The sequence below is a fragment of the Ceratotherium simum genome, chromosome 1 (genome assembly GCF_057802395.1).
Source record: "Ceratotherium simum simum isolate JZ-2026a chromosome 1, ASM5780239v1, whole genome shotgun sequence".
NCBI lineage: Eukaryota > Metazoa > Chordata > Mammalia > Perissodactyla > Rhinocerotidae > Ceratotherium > Ceratotherium simum.
The window spans coordinates 51,372,800-51,394,447 of NC_141900.1; the positions used below are offsets into that span (position 1 = coordinate 51,372,800).

Consider the following 21,648-nt stretch of genomic DNA (forward strand, 5'->3'; position numbering starts at 1 on the left):
CTTTTCCTCTGATGTTGTTCCATATCCTTTTGCCAAACTAAATCTTAGCTGTGACTATAGGCTGAGTCTCGTGAGCCCTCCTAGTGAATCACTAGGGTGTGGTCTAGGGGACTTCTAACACATAGTCCTACTATTTATTTATTTCACTCGATGATATGTAAAAGGTCATGTTACCAACTTAAAATATCACATTCCACATATTTCTTATACACTGTGCATTGGCAGACAGACATGAGTTAAGTATAATTTTCATTCTATTAATTATTTTCTTGTGAAGTACTAGGTTCGCCGTCGCTACAATTTTTCCTAGACCAAACGTATCTGCCATTATATACAGGTTAATGCTGACACACAATATTGTAAAAACTGAACTGTATTATATTTCTCTCTCCCCTCTGCATTTCCTAGTTACTACTCTTTTGATCACATCAGTAAGATCTTGGGCAAGTATCTTTCTCACTTCTCATGAGACGTACTTTGTTATCCCTTACTGAGTTCATTATTCTGGTGCCCAGGGCCAAATTCAACTCTAATATCTGCTATATAATCAGCTGTTAATTTTTCATATTCTCCTTTTTCTGGAATGATAGGCTAAAAAGAAATCTTTGTGTCCCAAATCCATTGGTTTTTCTGTCTAGAGTTTCTATTTCCTAAGTAAAGATGCTTCACCTTTTTTTCTTCCCTATTAAGATTTTTAAAACCATGTTCCTTGAGAACATTATCCTAAAGCTATTAATAGGCACTGATGACAAAAGATTCAGTGGTTAAGTTTGGGAACTTAGGTAAACAAAGTTAAATAGATTTACTTATTATAAAACTTTTCCGAAACTTTGGTATCATTTGAATTGTAAAGAAACATTTTAGGGTTTTGGATAGTATGTAGATTTGCATAAGTTACCTAAAAGTGTATAATTATTCCCCCAGGAACATCTTAAAGGGACCAATATTTTACAGTATGCATTTTGAGAAATACTATGCCTATCCTTGGTAGGATAGCAGTAATCACATCTGATGTCTGAGAAATCTGTGGAGACAGGTCCAAGAAGGCTGCAAATATTATGACTAACCAGACAGAGCTACGTTGCTGAGTACTGAATCCATTGCCCTTAAAACTGAAATGTCTTAAAATATTAGGCAGACTATGAATTAAAAATGAGATCAAATAAAAATCACTAATGGATTACTTATTGTAGGTCTTTCTCTCTACAGGAAAATTACTTTATAATTTTGTATGACAGGGAAGTATGAAGTTTCTTTAACACTGTGGTAGTAAATGACTTGTCCCATAAAAAGAAAAATTAAATTCAGTGAGTTGTAAGTCAGTAATCACTCAATAGCTCATCTACTAACCTGTAACTTGAATTGCTTGACTTCTAAAATGAAAAGAAAGGAAAATACACACAAACACTAAAAACAAGACCATTGAGCAAGCATTTTTTAAAGTAATAAAAACACATCACTACTAAATAAATTCAACAAAAAGGTTTGTTAATACTTTATTAGTATTTTCTAATGGACAACATAATGCAAACCAAATAAAAATTTTAATCTTTTTAGTTCAATAAAAATAACTGACATTCTGATTGTTGTTTCTTCTTTGTTAAAGAAGTATAGATAGAATAGTTAGGCACACAGTTGACACTTACTGTACAATGATATGCACAAGTTATCTTTTAACAATTATAATTCTAAAATGTGCTCTTTATATTTTTCCCTTGTAATACAGGAGCCATGCTCCTATAAGCAAAATTTACTAATAACAAAAGAATTTTACAAGGAGTGACAAAAAAGACTTTTAAAACAAGTCCTTAAATAAAAGGATGCAGCAACAACGGAATGTAAGTTGTTGGGTTAAGAAGACAGTTTAAACTAGATCTCAAAACATTAAAAATTCATTTATTTTACAATTACTCAAATACACATGCATAAATGAAAATATTGCACAAAATTAAAATTTTAGATTGTGAAATTTATATTGTTCTTAATTTTTAAAAAATTGGTACACTTTCTGGTAGCATTTAACTGTTTTTTTCCAAACACCAGCAGCACAAACTTAAAAGGAGCAAACTAAAATTTCAAGAAAGTTTTTAATTTTTTTAAAAAAAAATTAAGGCTAACCAAGTGCATCCACTCGTCAATGGCACAATTGTTTTCAGCAACTATTCAGAACACCCTAATCACAGGAAATGCCCATCTAAGTGCTATATTTAAATCATACAATCAATTTTTTAGGTGAATGAACTATAAGTTAGCAGTGATGGTTTCTAAATCATTTATATGTTGCCTGAAAAATCAGAAAACCCAAACAAAGAATGATTAATTTTGAAGGTTCTTGCCTAAAGGCACCACTGACTTAAAAACACATTCAAAAATCAAATATCAGAAGACATAAAGCCTCTTCATGTATATATTCATATATGCAATAAATGCATTAAATGTAATAACTTTATTAAACATAGTACACTGTACTTGACTTATGGGTTAAATATTTTACACATAGCTTGACCAAGACATTCAAAAAGTATCTCTAATTTTAGCATGACCACGGTTCTCTCTGATGTAAAACACAGATGTGCATAGAGAAGATGCACAACCATTTAGAGACTACTATTTGACATTTCTGCTTTGGATATATAAACTCTTTTAAACAAAAATTATTTTAAAAACCCATTTACTCAAAGAGTTTTTGGTATGACTGCAATTATCTTGCAGGGCTCTGTTATGAAAATTTGCAATCCTGCATGACTTTTCTTTCCCTGGTTGATGGCCAGCCTTCCTCATATTATCTAGAAATGTTTTTAAACATGTACACACTAGGCTCTCACATGAATTCTGTTTACTCTTAGATTTATTTATGTCAAAAACGTACTTGAAATGGGCACGGGTATATGTGAAAATCATTGAACCTACGGTTTTGCTGATGCTGCCTATAGACATGTTTCACATATCCTTACTTTCAAAGCCGGGGGCATGGGGAAGAACCAGGGCAGGGAGACACACTGAGAAGAATTATTTCTTCCATCAGAATCAATAAGGATCTTTTCTTATTTGCAAGTTTCAATGAAAGAAATTTCATTTATGTAATTCTGAAGACATGCAACACATGCTGGAATATATGCATACTCTAAGTATGCATAACAGCATTATTAATAATATGATTATTATTATAAAGCTTTAAAAGAAGGCTTTAGTCTGTTATTAGGCTTCACTTTGTAACAAGGATCTCAGTAAAAACAAGACAATAATATCTTGCTCCAATCTTAAAACTCCCAAATAACTGGGATACCAATATGCTGTCCCTTTATCTTAAGCACCCAGACATTCTTTTAATATCAGGATCTTGGCTCAGTGGTCTGATAAGTAGCTTCACTATTTTAAGGTTTTAGTGTTAAATATTTTTAAAACAAAAAACGCTGACACACACAAACCCTTAGTCAGTGGAACTATTTAAAACTATGTAGAAATCCCGCATACAAGGGTTATATGAAGACTTCCAAGATGGACAAATGGAGAATGAGAAAACTATAGGAAATGCAGAGGCTCCAAAACTGGAAAAGGTATTTTGTTGTTGTTGGTATAAAATTATTTCAGGGACTTAAATGTATACTGAGGGGTTTTGCCGACTTTATTTAGTAGACTTTTACATTATGCAAAATATAAATAAAAGCATATTTTAAAAAATATTATAGTTGTTTTCACTATTTATTTTCATATATGTACACTGTAATAGAATTAGGAATTTGTATGCTTACATATGACTAATAAGCTCATTTAATCCTTTGATTTGCTATTTTTGTAATCACCTAAGGTATGTCTAGATCACACAATTTAAAATTATCATATGGTAACTTTCAATAGAGTACTGTATTTTTAAATTTCCATATTTTTAGAAGGACAAAATGTATTTGGCAGTTCTTTCAACAAATTATACCCCCTACCGTTTAATCAGTAAGCTCTTAAAGAAAACTGTAATAATTTTGAAACTTAAATGAGAGCCACCATATGCTTCTTTTTGCACACAGAATGCCAAAAAAAACCTGATGATTGAGTACTATAAGAGCAAAATAGAGCCCTTAAAGCACATAAGCATCAATTAAAATTTTGTTTGATACCAATAAATAACAAATCCAATCAAATTCTGTTTTTGATTGGTTTTATTTTATACTAGGTTTTATTTTATGTCACAAAACTGTAATTTGGGTATAAGGTTACATCATACTTGAAGGGCATTCTGTCACTTTCCCCAGACCCAAAACAGATGTTCCAAAGATCATTCACCTGGCTAATCCACACTATATCAAAATTCCTACAAAGACCTATAAAATCATTATGCAAAACAAATCCCTCCAAATCATACATTGCACAGTCTCCCACTATTAAACAAATTAACCAATTTATCTGTTAACCATTGTTTTGTGCTTTCCTTAGCTCTATATATACACTCTGGCACTTTGTCATTGCTGGAGAATGCTGATTAGTTTGAAACGGAAGAGACGAACGTCATTCTTGCTTGAGACGGGGGCAGTATCCTCTCAATGTTGCAAAAATATGCACCAAATCATCTAAGACACGGAAATCTCTCTTGGTAGTGGCTGGATTATAGACAAGGATGAGAAGAACCACAGTCTTATGGGTGTATTAATAATCTATTTTGAGACACTAAAAGACTGGTGCAGACACAACAGTATATGAGTTAAGCCCCAAAAGATCTGTCCATACCATTAGTCCTGGACAAAATGAACACCAGCTTCATAGATTGGAGTGTCACCTTTTCTGTAAAGAAGGCGCTTGAGTAGTCTGAAGTTTCTGTTTATATTTCTGCATCTGCTTTGACCGTGAATGCAGTTTGTTGAAAAGTTCACGGAATTTATATTGTGGAAATAAGGTTTCTAAAAATCCTTCCAAGAAGACATAAACCATTCTCCTATTTAACTGGTTGTGCTGAAACATTTCAAAAACACGAAGAATACCTTTCCGTGTTGTCTCAGCCCCGATAATGTGCTTCAGTTCATCTAAATGAAGAGAGGAAAAATAAACATAACTCATTATTCAAATAAAGAAAACACAGGCCTAAACTATACTCTAAGTTAAATAAAGTATGTCAAGTACACAGCAGAGTAACTGATAAATAGTAAGTACTCAGTTAATGTGTTTCAGCTACGTATTATAACTTAGACTTAAAATTTATACATGCCAGGGCCAGCCCAGTGGCGTAGTGGTTAAGTGCTCGTGCTCTGCTGCGGCGGCCTGGGCTTCGGATCCCCGGTGCACACGACGCACCGCTTGTCAAACCATGTTGTGGCGCCGTCCCATATAAAGAGGAAGATGGGCATGGATGTTAGCCCAGTGCCCGTCTTCCTCAGCAAAAAGAGGAGGATTGGCAACAGATGTTAGCTCAGGGCTGATCTTTCTCACACACACACACAAAAAATTATATATGTCTGCAATGTAGGCATGCATCCATCTACTTATGCAATAGATACTGGGAGACAATATAGCACAGAAGAAAGAAGAGGATTCAGACTCAGAAACCCCAAATTAGTGTTATAAGCCTGTCCATTGATACCTACGTGATACCTACCCACCCTGAGTTTGTTTCCTCATCTGTAAAATGAGGATTTTTAACAACCAATATCCTTATAACTGTAAGAATTTATAAGGCTTTAATAAGATAATGTGAAAAGTGATCTGCAAATTCTAAAATACTATATAATATTCTTACTACATCTAATCCACAGTGAGAAATGCTATAAGGAAATGATGTGTGAAAGTTGACCTATGATCTCAGAAAACTTGGGACACAGTAACAGTGTCATTAAAATACTAAAGTATAAAAGTGTTTACAGGGCGGAGAATTCCACATGAGATAATAAGGAGAGGTTCCCTTCAAGGAAGTGACAACTGAAGTAGACTTCGCTACCTGGGCAGGATTTTGATAGGCTCAAATAGATGATGGAATAGCTTTGGTGGAGAGAACATCAATGAGCAAATAAGCACTAAGTGAAAAACAAATAAGGCAGGTTCAAGAAATGCGGGTAGTACAGTTTGGTTGAATTTAGGATAACTGTAAGATGAACTGGAGAAAAGAATGAAAAACTGACAGTGCTGTGACTGTCAGGGTGAGCAAGTGTGGAGATTACACATAGGCAACATGAAGTTACTGGAGATACCTGAGTATGCAAGCAACATGTCTGATTATTCTTAATTATTCATAATCAGGGTCCCAATAGCAGTAAACATTATTTTATTGCTTTCAAAAGAAATGTGCAACTTCCAAAAGGTATGTTTCTAACTAGGGGTACAATATAATTTAAAGCAAATAGACACACAGATCAATGGAATAGAATCGAAAGCCCAGAAATAAACCCACACATCTATGGACAGCTAATCTTCGACAAAGGAGCCAAGAACATACAATGGAGAAAAGAAAGTCTCTTCAACAAATGGTGTTGGGAAAACTGGATAGTCGCATGCAAAAAAATGAAAGTAGACCCTTAGCTTACACAATACACAAAAATTAACACAAAATGGATTAAAGACTTGAATGTAAGACCTGAAACTATGAAACTTCTAGAAGAAAACACAGGCAGTACGCTGTTCGACATCAGTCTTAGCAACATATTTTCAAGCACCATGTCTGACCAGGCAAGAGAAACAACAGAATAAATAAACAAATGGGACTACATCAAACTAAAAAGCTTCTGCACAGCAAAGGAAACCATCAACAAAACGAAAAGACAACCTAACAGTTGGGAGAAGATATTTGCAAACCATACATCTGATAAGGGCCTAATCTCCAAAATATATAAAGAACTCATGCATCTCAACAACAAAAAAACTAACAACCCAATTAAAAAATGGGCAAAAGACCTGAACAGACATTTCTCCAAAGAAGATATACAGATGGCCAACAGGCACACGAAAAGATGTTCAAAATCATTAACTATCAGGGAAATGTAAATCAAAACTACAATGAGATATCACCTCATGCCCGTCAGAATGGCTATAATTAACAAGACAGGAAACAACATGTGTTGGAGAGGATGTGGGGAGAAGGCAACTCTCATACACTGCTGGTGGGAGTGCAAACTGGTGCAGACACTATGGAAAACAGTATGGACATTCCTCAAAAAATTAAGGATAGAACTACCATATGATCCAGCTATTCCACTGCTGGGTATTTATCCGAAGAACTTGAAAACACCAATGCGTAAAGATACATGCACCCCTGTGTTCACTGCAGCGTTATTCACAATAGCCAAGACTTGGAAGCAACCTAAGTGTCCATCAAGGGATGAATGGATAAAGAAGCTGTGGTATATCTACACAATGGACTACTACTCAGCCATAAGAAACGATGAAATCCAGCCATTTGTGACAACATGGACAGACATTGAGGGTATTATGCAAAGTGAAATAAGTCAGAGGGAGAAGGTCAAATACCGTATGATTTCCCTCATTAAGTAGTAGATAATAACAACAACAAACAAACACATAGAGACAGAGATTGGATTGGTGGTTACCAGAGGGGAAGGGGGGAGGGAGGAGGGTGAAAGGGATAATTTGGCACATGTGTGTGGTGATGGGTTGTAATTAGTATTTGGGTGGTGAACATGATGTAATCTATGCAGATATAGAAGTATAATGATGTACACCTGAAACTTATACAATGTTGTAAACCAATGTTACTGCAATAAACAAACAAACAAAAAATAAAGCAAATAGTTTGTAAACTTACTAAAAAACAGGCAAGGGATTATGTATATATAAAAATATATACTTTTATATCTACCCTCACTTCCTTCAAGGCTTCACACAACTGTCATCTTCTCACAGAGGTCTTCCCAGGCCACCCTATCAACCAGTGCAACTCATCTGACATTTCTCTCTTCCTGCACCGTTTGTTTCCTCAGCACTTACCATTATCTAACACACTGTGCTTTATTTGTTTTGTCTGTTCTGTGTCCCCAGTAGAATGTAAGCACCAAGAAGGCAAAGATTGGTGCAAAGAATAGTGTCTGGCACATGACATGTATCTCAATAAATATTTACTGAATAAATGCATTAAGGTTTCTTCCAGCTGCATAATTGAGTTAGTCGATAGCACGATCTAGTTTATCCTAATAGTATATTAAATAATATCCTACGTTATTGTTTCTTTTTATTTATTTTTTTTGTGAGGAAGATCAGCCCTGTGCTAATATCTGCCAATCCTCCTCTTTTTTTGCTGAGGAAGACTGGCCCTGGGCTAACATCCATGCCCATCTTCCTCCACTTTATATGGGACGCCTGCCACAGCATGGCCTGACAAGTGGTGCGCCAGTGCGCGCCCAGGATCCGAACCGGTGAACCCCGGGCCACCACAGCAAAGCGCGAGCACTTAACTGCTTGTGCCACTGGGCTGGCCCCTATTGTTTTTTTTTATTTTCCCAAAATGTTGTTTCTATAATTTGCTTTTTATCTCCAAATGCAACAGTATACTCTATAGAGCAGAATTAAAAGCTATGTGGCAAATTTCCAATTTAACTAACAGAAGAGAAAGTTGATCAGTAAAATCTAGGATGAAAATATAGTTTGAAATTAAAGAAAAACAAAATTACAGGAAGAGAAATAGCTATCACATGATAGTAAAGAACTTAATAAATATTTCTTTCCCACTATCTACATCCATAATGAAAATGTAGAGAAGAGATATCCAGGTATTTTCAAAGATATTTATAACCAAAGAAGGGACAAAACCACCATCCAGCCACACAAAACTGCTTTTCCTATTATATAGCCTCTCTTATTGAGAGAAGACAAAAGGGACAAAGTGAATCTAAGTTAGTGAGATAGCGGTGTTCCAAAGAAGTAACTCAAATTGGACCAACAAAATGCTACTATGTATACTTTCTTTGGGATCATGTGGCATTTGTGACAACATGGATGGACATTCAGGGTATAATGCAAAGTGAAATAAGTCAGAGGGAGAAGGTCAAATACCGTATGATCTCCTTCATTAAATAGTAGATAATAACAACAATAAACAAACACATAGGGACAGAGATTGGATTGGTGGTTACCAGAGGGGAAGGGGGGAGGGAGGAGGGTGAAAGGGATAATTCAGTACATGTGTGTGGTGATGGGTTGTAATTAGTATTTTGGTGGTGAACATGATGTAATCTATGCAGAAATAGAAGTACAATGATGTACACCTGAAATTTTTACAATGTTATAAACCAATGTTACTGCAATAAACAAAAAATTAAAAAAAAAAAAAAAGATTAATAATGGACCCATCAGTTGTTTCTATGTAAAGGGATTCTTTGAAAGAATTTGTTCTCTTAAGTAGAGCAAATACGGTTCCTGAAACCTCATACATCATATTCTTTTATTAGCCCTTTCATCGGTCACATATTTTATTTATCATCAACTTTAGTCTCAAAATGTTTCAGCGAAGCAAAGTGAAGTGGTTAAAAGCACACCACTTTTTGCAAGTGGTTGAAAGCAATGGGTTTCATGACACTCAGAGCTGAGTCAGAATCCCAAGAGTCACTTATTAGCAGCTATAAACCTTGGGGGGCTTACTTAACCTTTTGAGCTTCTGTTTCCTCATATAAAGCCATGATGTGAACAGTGCTCAGATTCATAATATTGTTATGAGGATTAGTTAGGAACACATGAGAAAAGCCTAGCACAGTGCCCAGTATATGGTAAGCCATCAAACGGCAGTTATTATAAGCAAAAGGCAGCTAAACTAGAATGCTCAATGCCATTAATTCAGAACTACAAACCAACGAGATTTTTACCAAACATGTTCACTCACCTGGCATAATTGAAAGTAATTTAGTTTTTCCTGCAACTCGCGTTCTCATTCGAATGGCTTTATCTCTGCACGGAACAGTCTCTGCTAAAATGCCATTTGGCCAAAAGGCCTCTCTATTTAAGAAGATTAAATAAATTTTGTAAACATCTTCATTTTCTAATGATACAAGTTGATAAAATTATTCCAATTTTCTACAGAAAACACAAATGTAAACAACAGAAAGAGGAACTGTTGCTGAAATTTTATACAGTCATGCGTTGCATAATGACATTTTTGGTCAAGGACAGACCGAATATATGATGGTGGTCCCATAAGATTAGTACCACATAGCTTATGTGTGTAGTAGGCTATACCATCTAGGTTTGTGTAAGTACATTCTATGATGTTCACACAACAACAAAATAAATCATATACTGATGCATTTCTCAGAACATATCCCTGTTGTTAAGCAACACATGACTACACAAGTATGAAATTCAACAAACAGTAACTAAATGCAGAGTTCAATTTTGGTGTAAAAGGATACACACAAGAAAAATAGATGAATTCTGCCCTGGAGTAACTTATAAACAATAATGAACGATAAAGATAGCAAACAGAAATATATAATGACTACATGACAACTACTCAAAGTAGGCCTCTCATCTCACTGAGACTGAACATCTCATCCAAATACAACCCCACAAAATTCAGGGAATTTGGATACCTTAGAGTTAATCTCCCTCAGTCTCCTTATAACTATGCCAATATAAAACAAATTCTGCGTCCCCATCTGATGGCTGGATTGATTACAATGTTCCTTTCATATATATAACCCATTCTCCACTTTCACAGCGTACTTGTTTCCTGTTTCCTAGTTCTCAGGGCAAAGGCAGGAATTGGGCACTACTACTAAGCTTCCATCTCGGATTTTGGTCTGAGGGAAAGAGACTCCCCAGAGCAGCCATTCTTAACTTTGACTGCACATTAGAAACACCTGGGAGCTTTAAAAAATCTTAATGTCCAGGCCTTCCACCAGCTTAATTAAGTCAGACTCCCTGGAGATGGGACCCAAGCATCAGTACTTTTTAAAACTCTCCAAGTGATTCCAATGTGCAGCCAACGTTGAGAACCACTGCTCCAGGAGAACATTACTTACCTACCCTGAAACAGAATGCATGTGCCAGGACAGGTGGTCCGGCTTTCGGAAACAGTATGGTATAGTGAGGAGAAACTTAGCTTCAGATTAGAGAAACCTGGTTCCCCACTTTCCAGCACATGAGTCTTTGGGCAAGCTGCTTAACTTCTCTAATCCTCAATTTCCTCATAACAAAATGGAGACAAAAATCCCTATCTTGTGAAACAGGATAAAATCAGAAATTGTACATAAAGTAGCAGGCACAATGCCAAGCAAATAGTTAGTGTTCAATATTAATAGCTCCCTTCTTGCTTCTGTTACTTCAAAGTACATGATGCCATGAATATTTATACCTTGCTTATCTTTTACTTTTAGAAAAAGGTTCATTTCTCTGCTATGCTGTGCTTTCCTTGAAGGAACGGCATCTTCTCTCTCAGTCCCCAGCAACTGGCAAAATGCTAGGCACAGAGGAGAGGCTCAGAATTTTTGCAGATGAACATATGAATTGGAGTATCACTGCTCTTAATTTGTTTTCTTTTCAGAGGTTCAAATAGTTAATAAAAAATTAGACCATGGCCAGAGACACATATTTTTTCAAATTTTCATTTAAAAACAAAGTTAACAAATATAACTGAGAAAAATTAATCCCCAAAACTACATATTTGATTATATGACCATGTCATGTCTACACTAATATTTCAATTGTTTTAAAGCCACATTACTGTGATAAAATGTAGCCTAACATCTTTTTCTTTTATACTTTTCTCTATTCTGATTTTAAAGAACCTAAGATCAACAGGTCCATGGGACAAATGTTTATCATAATTCTTACAAGTCTTTTTGCTCATCATTGATGGCCAAACTTTATAGCCAGGAATAAAAAAAAGCAATGAAAATTAATTAGTGACAATAATGCTAAACTCTGTACTACCCAAAAGAAGTGACTGTGTCTTAAGATATACCTGAAACGCTTCACTAAGTCTGCTACTTGCTCAGGTGAGGTCATCCAATCAACATGGTCAACTATTTTTCTGAAAATAAAGAAATTTAAATGAGTAAGGTCAAAATTTTAGAAGGTGAATAAAATAAACACTACTTTCATAGAGTAAGCAACTTAATTTGTATGTAAATTATCTCTGATAGTAACAGACTGCTTTAATAATATTCTTAAAAGGTCCAGGGAAGAAAATTCTCCTAGTAAACTAAGCAATTTACTTCCAGAAGTAACCTAAGTAAGATCAGCTCTAAGAAAAAAAAAAAGTGGTACCTATTAATTGTATCACCATATGTGGCTCTAATAAGCTGTTGAAGTAGGTTTTTGATATTCCTTCGCAACCACTGATTTCTCTCTTTCAAGTCGAATACTTCATCCATGAGAAGCAGCATTACCCTAAGTGGAATATTGTCATCCACCTGACAAAATATGGGAAGAAATAAGGACACGTTTATTTGAGTTACCTATCTATATCTACTATGAATGGCTACTTTTGCTGCTTTTACAAAATGATTGCCACTATTTCACAGGTCAGAGAACAAGTTATACTATAGTTTTCATAACTTGACATTTCATTCTAATTTAGAAAAAATATTTTTAATAGTCATCTGACAGAATATAGAATTTTACAACCCTATTGGAGGGATAAGTAAATTCCAAGGCTGTAGTGAAAAAAACTTCTCAAAGTGGATTCATGATGGTCTTAGAAAAAGGTGATTTGGCTTTTTTACTTTTAGGAGAGTCTGTACTAGTTTGATAAGGCAAATGCTAGCCACTCTATTTTCTCAGGCATCTTTTTCAAAAGAACAAAATATTCTCAAATATTTCCTCTTATTTAATAGAACAAACCACAATCTACACAAAATTATGTGTTTTGCTTGGTTAGTGAGTTGTATGTATTTAGGTATTTTCAGGAAAAAGAAGCTGAAATAAAATCCAGTATATAGCTAAGTTAACATTACAAAAGGCATATTTCACTAAATTACTACAATTTTCTTTTAACTTGTAACACTTTTTTTGTACACTTTTATTATGGGAATATTCAATTGATGCAAAAAGTAAAAGAAGACAACTAGAATGCTTTAATGTGAAAATTTATATACAAAGCAAAAAATAGGTGCAGATTTGCAACTGCATATAACTGCCAGTAATTTTATAATTCTTTCATCACTAAGATACTCCTTTCAATTATTTCCTCATCAATGTTGTAATTTAAACATGGAGAAAACAGCATGAGTTACACATTTTTCATTGTCATGTTGTAAACATTTTCTTTTTTTCTTTTTTTTTTTTTTTTTGAGGAAGATCAGCCCTGAGCTAACATCTGCCAATCCTCCTCCTTTTTTTTTTTGTGCTGAGGATGACTGGCCCTGGGCTAACATCCGTGCCCATCTTCCTCCACTTTATATGGGACGCCGCTGCAGCATGGCTTGACAAGTGGTGCGTCGGTGTGCGCCCAGGATCCGAACTGGTGAACCCCGGGCCACCGCAGCGGAGTGCGCGCACTTAACAGCTTGCGCCACAGGGCAAGCTTAGTGCACCTTCCCTTTCACTACCGAAAGCTCATAGCTTAAACAAATGGGGGTGGGGAGCAGGGAGAGACTCATTATGGAGGCAAAATAAATACTGCTCTATTCTCTGATTAAGTATATTCATGAGTTTGGTGCCACATGACAATTCTAATAAACAGTTAAATTGCAAAAACCCTTAACAAAAAAAGGTATGATGTTATGGATATTATACCAGCACAAGTCATAACAAAACATTCTAAAATATTCTTGAAAAAGCAAATAAAAATCTTATCTTTAAGAGTTTATTATAAAGAAATTCAATGAGAAACGGAAGGCAGATAATTATAACTTTAAAATAAACATGCCTAATAGAACAGAATACAGAGCTCAGATCCACACACATACGATAATCTGATTTGTGACAAGAGAGAAACATAGCACGCTGAGGAAAAGAGGGCCTTCTCAGTAAATGGTGCTTGGATTAACTGGACCCCTACCTCATTCCATACAAAAAATCAATTCTAGATGAATGGCAAATGTAAATTTTGGCATGGTAAAAAGAAAAAACAAAAAATTTTAAAGAAAGTCATAACAGAATATCTTTGTGACCTTGCAATAGGCAAAGATTATATATACACTGCATAAAAGCACACGAAGTAGAAGATATTCATAATACACGAATATTTATATCTGAAAAAGAACCAATATTCAGATCATATAACACACTCTTACTAATCAAAAAGACAAAGACAGCCAAGCCAACAGAAAAATGAGGGAAAAAGCTAGACACACAAGACAAGACACCCAAATGACCAATAAACATATGAAAAAGGGTTCAACATTTCAACAGTCATCAGAGAAATGGAAATCCCCACAAGATACAATAACCAGAATGGCTAAAAGAAAAAAGACACAACATATTGACTGTTGGCAGGCTGTGGAGCACAGGAATTCTCATGCATTGCTGGTGGCAGTATAAGTGGTACACACACTTTGGAAAACTATTTGACAGTATCTATTAAAACTGAACTTATGCATACCCTCTGACCAAGCAATTCCATTCCTAGGTATAGACCCAACAGAAACTTGTACTTATTTCTTTAATCAAAAGACATGTAACAAAATGTTCATAGGAGTACTATTCATAATACATCAAATAAATTACATTATATTTACAAAATGGAGTACTGTATGGCCACAAGAATGAAGAAACTACAATCACACAAAACAACATGGAAGAATATCACAATGTTGAGCAAAAAAAGCCAGACTTAAAGGAATACATACCTTACAGTTTCATTTATATAAAGTATAAAAGCAGGGTAGAAGTCAGGATAGTGATTATCCTTGGTGGGGGAGAGGATAGTGACAGGAAGAGAGCATTAGGGGCTTTCTGGGGTACTGGTAATGTTCTGTTTCTTGTTTAAGAGTGCTGATTACATAGGCACGTTCAGTTGGTAAAAATTCATCAAACTTAACACTTACAATATATGCACATTAACGTCAGATATACATATTACATTTCATTAAAAAATTAAAAAGATCTGCCAAATGTGATTTTAATTACAATTGAATACCACCAAAAATAAAATTAACTCACAGTATCATCAAGTTGAGCTGAGACTCGACAATGTTCAGGATCTGAATCAGTCTTCGGAATTAAAGGAGGCACCTAACGTTAAAAAAAAGAACGAAGTAAACAAACTAAAGCAGACAATATAATAATAAACTAAAACGAGTATCAAACATAAACAGCATTTGATTTGATTTTTGGGACAATATATAAACAAAGTTTATATAGTATTAACAAAGTATTAACAATCGAAAATTAGAAACCAAATATAAAAGGGTGATTATTTCATGACCAGAAATTTTTTTTTCCTTTAAAAAAGGACCGACTTTTGAGTTGGAAGGGGAGATTACTTAGTCAAACTCACATACCTTTTAAAAGAATTTAAAGCTAAGAAAGGTTAAATGATTTAAAGACCAAAAGTTAGCAGCACAACCAGGGAATAGAAGAACTCCCATCTTCTTTCTTTTACCATAAAGAGCTTGATAGTATGTTAACAGGCTTAAGGAACTGATTAACCAATTTTTAGATAACATAAGTTATGGGAAATAAAGGACAGAAAGACCAGAGGTAGCTGATAATCACTTGTTAGCACAGGAAGGACCAACGAGATAATCTATTATAATCTCTTCATGCTATTGGTGAGAAAAAAGAAGCCTGGAAAAATTCAGTGACTTTTGTACAAAGTCATACGGGTAGTTACTGGCAGAAGTGGCACTGGACAATCCTCATTTCAAGTGTTGATGTAATTCCCCCATGATTAGAAATAAAGATGAAGCATCAGAGAAAGTATGAGAATAGAAAAGCATGATTTACACACACTATTTTAGGAATTGTCTCTTATAGTAAAGAACTTCTATCTGTGTTTATATATTCAAACATGATCTAACAAACAGAAAACTCTAACAGCTATGTTTTCTTTTATTGTCTTGATTATAACCTTAAAGAACTAGGTCAAAGTTATAAAAAGTGTAAAATAGGAAACAACAAACTACTTGGTCCACTACCTGCATCTGCTAACATAATGAAAAAGATTCCTAGTAAACTCTTCTATGCCACTCACAGGTATATACACCGTAAAGTATGGCCCCAGAGACTGATGATGGGGGAAGCCTTTTCCTCTCTTTGGTCTCGCTGTCACTTCATCATGTGAATCAGGAGAAATTAAACTTTATGTTTCCTGATGAATACTAGTATAACTAATTTTCACAACAGCACTTAACTCATTTTGTCATAAAATTTAATAGCATTACAGGATAAAAATGGCATAATGGAATAAAACAGTACAAAGAATGTTAACTTTACTAATATTAAATATTTGTTTTACGTGGATTTTAAAATTCTACCATAGTGACTGGATTTTATAGAATCCATTTCTGATAAGAAGTTATCCTTTTTAGAGAATTTTTTGTTTTTATTCTTTATGAGTCTGTGTCTAGAGGGCTTTGGACTTCTGAAAGGAAATAAGGTAAATCTAAGCAGGAGCTCAATAAATCTTAGTTGAGTTAAAAATAGTTTGCTTTAGACATTACTAAAAACATCTTCTTACCTTGAAAAATGATTGCTTTATGTCTTGACCTAATCTTTCTGACATTTTGCCCATGTTGTCTGACATTTTAGTCATTCCCTCTGCCAAGCTATCAGGAAGGGATTTAACTGCATTTGAAACATTCCTCATAGAATTTCGAAGTGGATTTACAAAAGTGTCCATCTAAAGGGGAAAAAATATTATAACATGACTTCATTGTATCAGATTTGTTATTCAACCGAGAAGCCTCGGAAAATACAGAGTGCAACATATGAAAGATGCAATAATTTTCCAGTCTCATTGCATTTTAAAAGTATAGAACTCTTGTCTTCAGTGTCTCTTAAAAATGTATTTTCACACTCAAATATATGATTTAAAAATTTGAGTGATAAGGTTATTGTTAGAAAATGAATATAAGCTTTGGCTGCCCTCTTATTAAAAAAATTCTGAAAAAATGACAAGTTTTCCAAAACTTTTGGAAGAAATTGATGCAAGTGGACTTAGCCACAACATACTTGTGCCACATTTCAAGGCAACAATGACATAGATATTTTGAGGAGACACTGAAAAGTAAACAAGCAGATAAAATAAACAAATAGAGAAAGAAGTAAATAAGATTTATTTTTTTAAAGTAATTTTTAGGATACATTACATGTTCAATTAGAATCTATGGAGGGAATTTGGAATCCATTACAAAGAAGATGCAAATAAGACATGTAAACCATATTTTAGTAAGGCAGAATAGAAAAACCATAAAAGAAAATATGACCAGAGATATAAAAACGGATAATCTCCAGAGGGATAAAAACATTAAAATTGACATTCTGACTGTATACTTCAATTAGTAAAGGGAGAGACGTCTAAAGAAAACAAAGTAGCTGCATATGAAACTCTCCGAGATTTTTAACAGATGGAAACAAACAGAAAAAAAGAAAGAAAAAAGGGACACAAAACAAAAACCAAAGTCATTACAAAACTACAATAATATTTTCCAGAAGGTGTTGAGCCTCATAAAAACCACCACAGAAGCAAATTATGTTCCATGCAAAAAGAAAAAACAAAATAATAGTAAAAAAACTGAACTCCACTGCTTAAGGAACATAGTACAACATTAATAGATAACATAAAGACAAAACTTCTTCACTCTAAAATGCTTTCATGGCTTCCATCAAGAAAAACTAGAAAATGTAAAGTACTATAATAAACAACAATAATAAAAAGTGAATTTCAAGATAACTGTAAAAGGGTTGGGAATTTTAGTTACTCCCTGACTTAAACTGAGCCAACAGTGCTATAGATATGCCTGATGGAATATGCAACCTTTAGGAGGGACACTGTGACAGTACAACAATTCAGAGTAGAACCAAAGGATAGAAACGAGGATGAAGGAGGGTTTGAAAAACACTACCACCGGTGAAGAGAGATACGGGGATAAAAAGATGAAGCTAATTCTCATGTGTGTGTATGCGTGCTTATGTGTCTGTAAAATTACATATGTGTTTGTCTGTGTGTGTAATTCTAATTCTATATACAGTAGTTTTCCATTAACCACAACGTGTTCAAATCAGTCAGGACATTATTTCCAGCACTGATATTATTGCCAAGTGTTTTTTTAATTGTAATAACATCATAAATAAGCTAAGTTGTGAGAACACATGTAGAATTCTTAAGAGAGATGAACATGAGATACCACATTTAAAATGTCCTGCTTGAGGGAAAACCGCCACCTCTCTCCTAAGTTATAACGTTCCAGAAGAGGCAGAATGTCAGAAGCATAAAAGGCATAAATTTCACTTTAATCCACAACCTACATTAAAAATTGTTTGAACATCCTTAAAAATATTTTAGAATTTTATATATCTTACACTTCACAGTAGAAACGTGGGTGCAGCAAATATAACCTTTAGAGCTGGTTCAGTGCATACAACCTCACAAGCTATCTAGGCATGCAGCTAAACTACTACTGATACTCTTAAGACAAGAGAATCTAAATCTCAATCGTGAATTAGATAATAATTAAAAACAGTTGCCGGGCCGGCCCCGTGGCTTGGTGGTTGGGTGAGCGCGCTCCACTGCTGGCGACCCGGGTTCGGATCCCGGGCTCGCACCGACGCGCTGCTTCTCCGGCCATGCTGAGGCCGCGTCCCACATGCAGCAACTAGAAGGATGTGCAGCTGTGACACACAACTATCTACTGGGGCTTTGGGGGGAAAAGTAAATAAATAAAACTTTAAAAAAAAAAAAAAAAAAAAAAACAGTTGCCTATGACCATCCCAGACCTACAGAATCCACTTCTTTTTCTTTCTTTTTTTTTCCCCCAAATTCTGAGGTAAAGCCCAAGCATCTGTGTCCAGGGGTGGGGAAATGAGGGAGCCAAGAGGGAATGGAAAAACCTCCACAGGTGATTCGGATGCCTAATCCTGAAGTAGAATTTTAGAAGCATAGCATAAAAGCTGAGTCCATCACTATATGATAACATTTCCAAAAACAGGATTTGTCTTAAAACAGAGGCTTGGGGTAAAAAAATCAAGAAAAAAAGAAACCTGCAAATTACCAAAGGAGTAAATTATGGACTGCCCGCACAAGTGTACACTAGCCTGACTCACACAGATGTTGTCTATTCATTCAATTATCACCTCAGTTGAGTTATTTGTATTGGTAACAATATAAACAGAAGAATTTTAACTTAAATTTAGGTCCCTAACCATAGCTTAAAATGCCTTCACACCATGATATAAAACTGGATAGAAAGATACTGTGTGCACAGAGGAAGACTGCTTGTCAGATACTCTTTTTAGGAACTGGCCCACAGATTTTGCAAAGCTAGACAAATTATGTGACCAAGTTCATGTGTTATAAAGTATTATTTCTCAAGCTCTGAATAGCCAGTGATAAAATGTTTGCAGATGATTTTCTCTAATAGCTATTTAATTTCCAGTGAAATATAATTAAGAAAAAAATATTAAACTATAATTTAGCCAAAAAAGGAAACATAGCTGAAAATCCCTAATTCCTGACATGTATAAAAATTATTCTGACAATCTAAAAGAGATCAAGATGACCTTAGTAATTACCAATATAACTTTTAAAAAATGTATGTTACTGTGCATTTCCAGAAATGATTCAGAAGGATCTTTAGACCAGTAGTAATTTAAAAGAAATTGATATATAATTGTTTGGATATATATAAGCTACTGTTGGTTGGTAAAAAGAAAGCATGAACATTTAGCATACTGCTTTTTTTAATCTCAAGAAGCTGTTACCAATTTATTAGTTTCTCTTAAAACTGATACAATCTTGAGAGAACCTAAAGTCAACATCAAAAAGACAGAATACTGGAATGCATCTCCAGTCAATGCATCTATTGACAATAAAACCATTTAGAGTTGGAATTTAAACTCAATCACTCCTATCATGAAATACAAAGACCACCACACTTTTCCCTCACCATCATAAGGGACATAACCTGGAACTTGTTATTAAAACAAAACATTCCACTTAGAAATGTTAATATCCTAGAGTTACCATACGAAGTTCTTATGCTTCCAGTTGTTAATTCTTATTTTGTACCAATTCTTTAATCTTTTTTTTAAAAAAGGTAGTCTTTTTAGGGGGGAAGTGTAGTGGGGAATTTTTATTTCTAATTTTCATTCTGAAATAATTTCAGACTTTTAAAAGGTTGTGAAAATAACAGAGTTCTCACATACCCTTCACCCAGCTTGCCCAACTGCTGCTACTGCTCCTGCTACTATTGCTACTACTACTACGAGCCAACATTCATTCAAAGGTTACGTGCCAGGCACTGTAATACACAGACTATCTCATTTGATTCACACAATGCTCTAAAATGAGGATTAACACCTTCAATTCCTGAGAAAAACTGAAGGATCAAAAAGTAAATATCAAAAAAGTAACATGTTGCAGGTCACAGCTAGTAAATGGCAGAGCACGGATTTGAACCAAAGGCTGTCTGATTCCAAAGTTTGTGTTCTCACCCACTAAGCTATCCTGCCCAATTTGAGCACTTAATCACTTTGTCTTAACCTAGCATCTTATTCCAACTATAGGTCTTGTATCTCCAAAGGAATTCTAAATAATACAGATTTCACTCAAGAGGCATAAATATTTTCAGGAACATATCCTATTTAACATTTTTATTATCCTTACTCCAAGTAAAAGACATTCCTTCTCAGTAAGAAATAGTTCCTTCTCAAGCTAATGCAAAGCTTGTGACCTGTCTCAGGCAAACCTTCCTTGTTGCATCATTTCAAAAGTTTTTTTTTTTTCTTTCTTTCAAGCTTCTGCTGGATTTTAATCCACATGTAAAGACAGGAGTTTAAACTTATTAGATACACTTACCAATAGTAGCTTTAAGAAAGCACAGAAGATAAACATGCCAAGGAGCATTTAATAAAATTTTCTAGTTTTAAAACATACATACAAATACTAATAAATTTTATAAATTTTCTTTTATTAACAACAAAGTATGAAAATAGACCTATAAAGAAAACTAATGCAATGATCTACTTACCTTGCGAGCAAAGTCCCCTTTCCCTTTACTGTAGGCTTTGTTTTCAAGGAAATCATACACATAGTGAGCCAAAGCTGGGGATGCTTTCATCATTTCAGGAGTTAACAGTAACTAACAGGAAAAAAAGAGGTATCTAGCACTCATAGGACATTGGAAACTAACTACTATTTATAATTTCATCTGCTAGAAGTTAAGAATATACAGTAAAGAATTTTAATTTTATATTTAAAAAAACAATTATACAGTTAAAGTTATCAATAATTCTATGACCATTAACAGTTTAGTGTATATTCTTCCCATCTGCTATTTTGACTTTCAGCATATCTAATGTGAAAGTTGTCCAAATATATTTACTATTCCATTTTCAGTTTTTTAGCTTATATTAAGAAGATCCACATTAGTAAATTGTTACGTTAGTCACATTCTAATTCTAAAGTTAACATTAATAGAATAACCCAAACAAAAACTTTTAAGCGTTATAAAGAAAGCCCCAAAACAAAATATCGCTTTCCCAACTATTAATGATAGAACCTAACATTCTATCTTATTTCCTTTGATGGAACATGTTTTGACATATTGAGTTCATTAGCTA

The 21,648-nt window shown here is 34.4% G+C and overlaps 1 protein-coding gene across 2 annotated transcripts in view; it reads right to left on the minus strand.

Moving 5' to 3' along the window:
• Nucleotides 1-1,467: 1,467 nt before the first annotated feature.
• The window catches only part of SNX13 (sorting nexin 13), a 129,065-nt gene continuing 108,884 nt past the window's right edge, over nt 1,468-21,648 (minus strand). The window contains exons 20-26 of one of the 2 annotated variants that reach the window (XM_004418952.3): nt 21,057-21,167; nt 16,547-16,708; nt 15,028-15,099; nt 12,190-12,335; nt 11,885-11,953; nt 9,806-9,918; nt 1,468-5,012 (exon numbers count right to left, since the gene is read on the minus strand). In XM_004418952.3, the coding sequence (XP_004419009.2) occupies nt 4,765-5,012; nt 9,806-9,918; nt 11,885-11,953; nt 12,190-12,335; nt 15,028-15,099; nt 16,547-16,708; nt 21,057-21,167 (921 nt within the window). In that variant the 3' untranslated portion in view covers nt 1,468-4,764. The remainder of the gene's footprint in view (nt 5,013-9,805; nt 9,919-11,884; nt 11,954-12,189; nt 12,336-15,027; nt 15,100-16,546; nt 16,709-21,056; nt 21,168-21,648) is intronic. The other variant, XM_087428153.1, reaches the window with a different exon arrangement.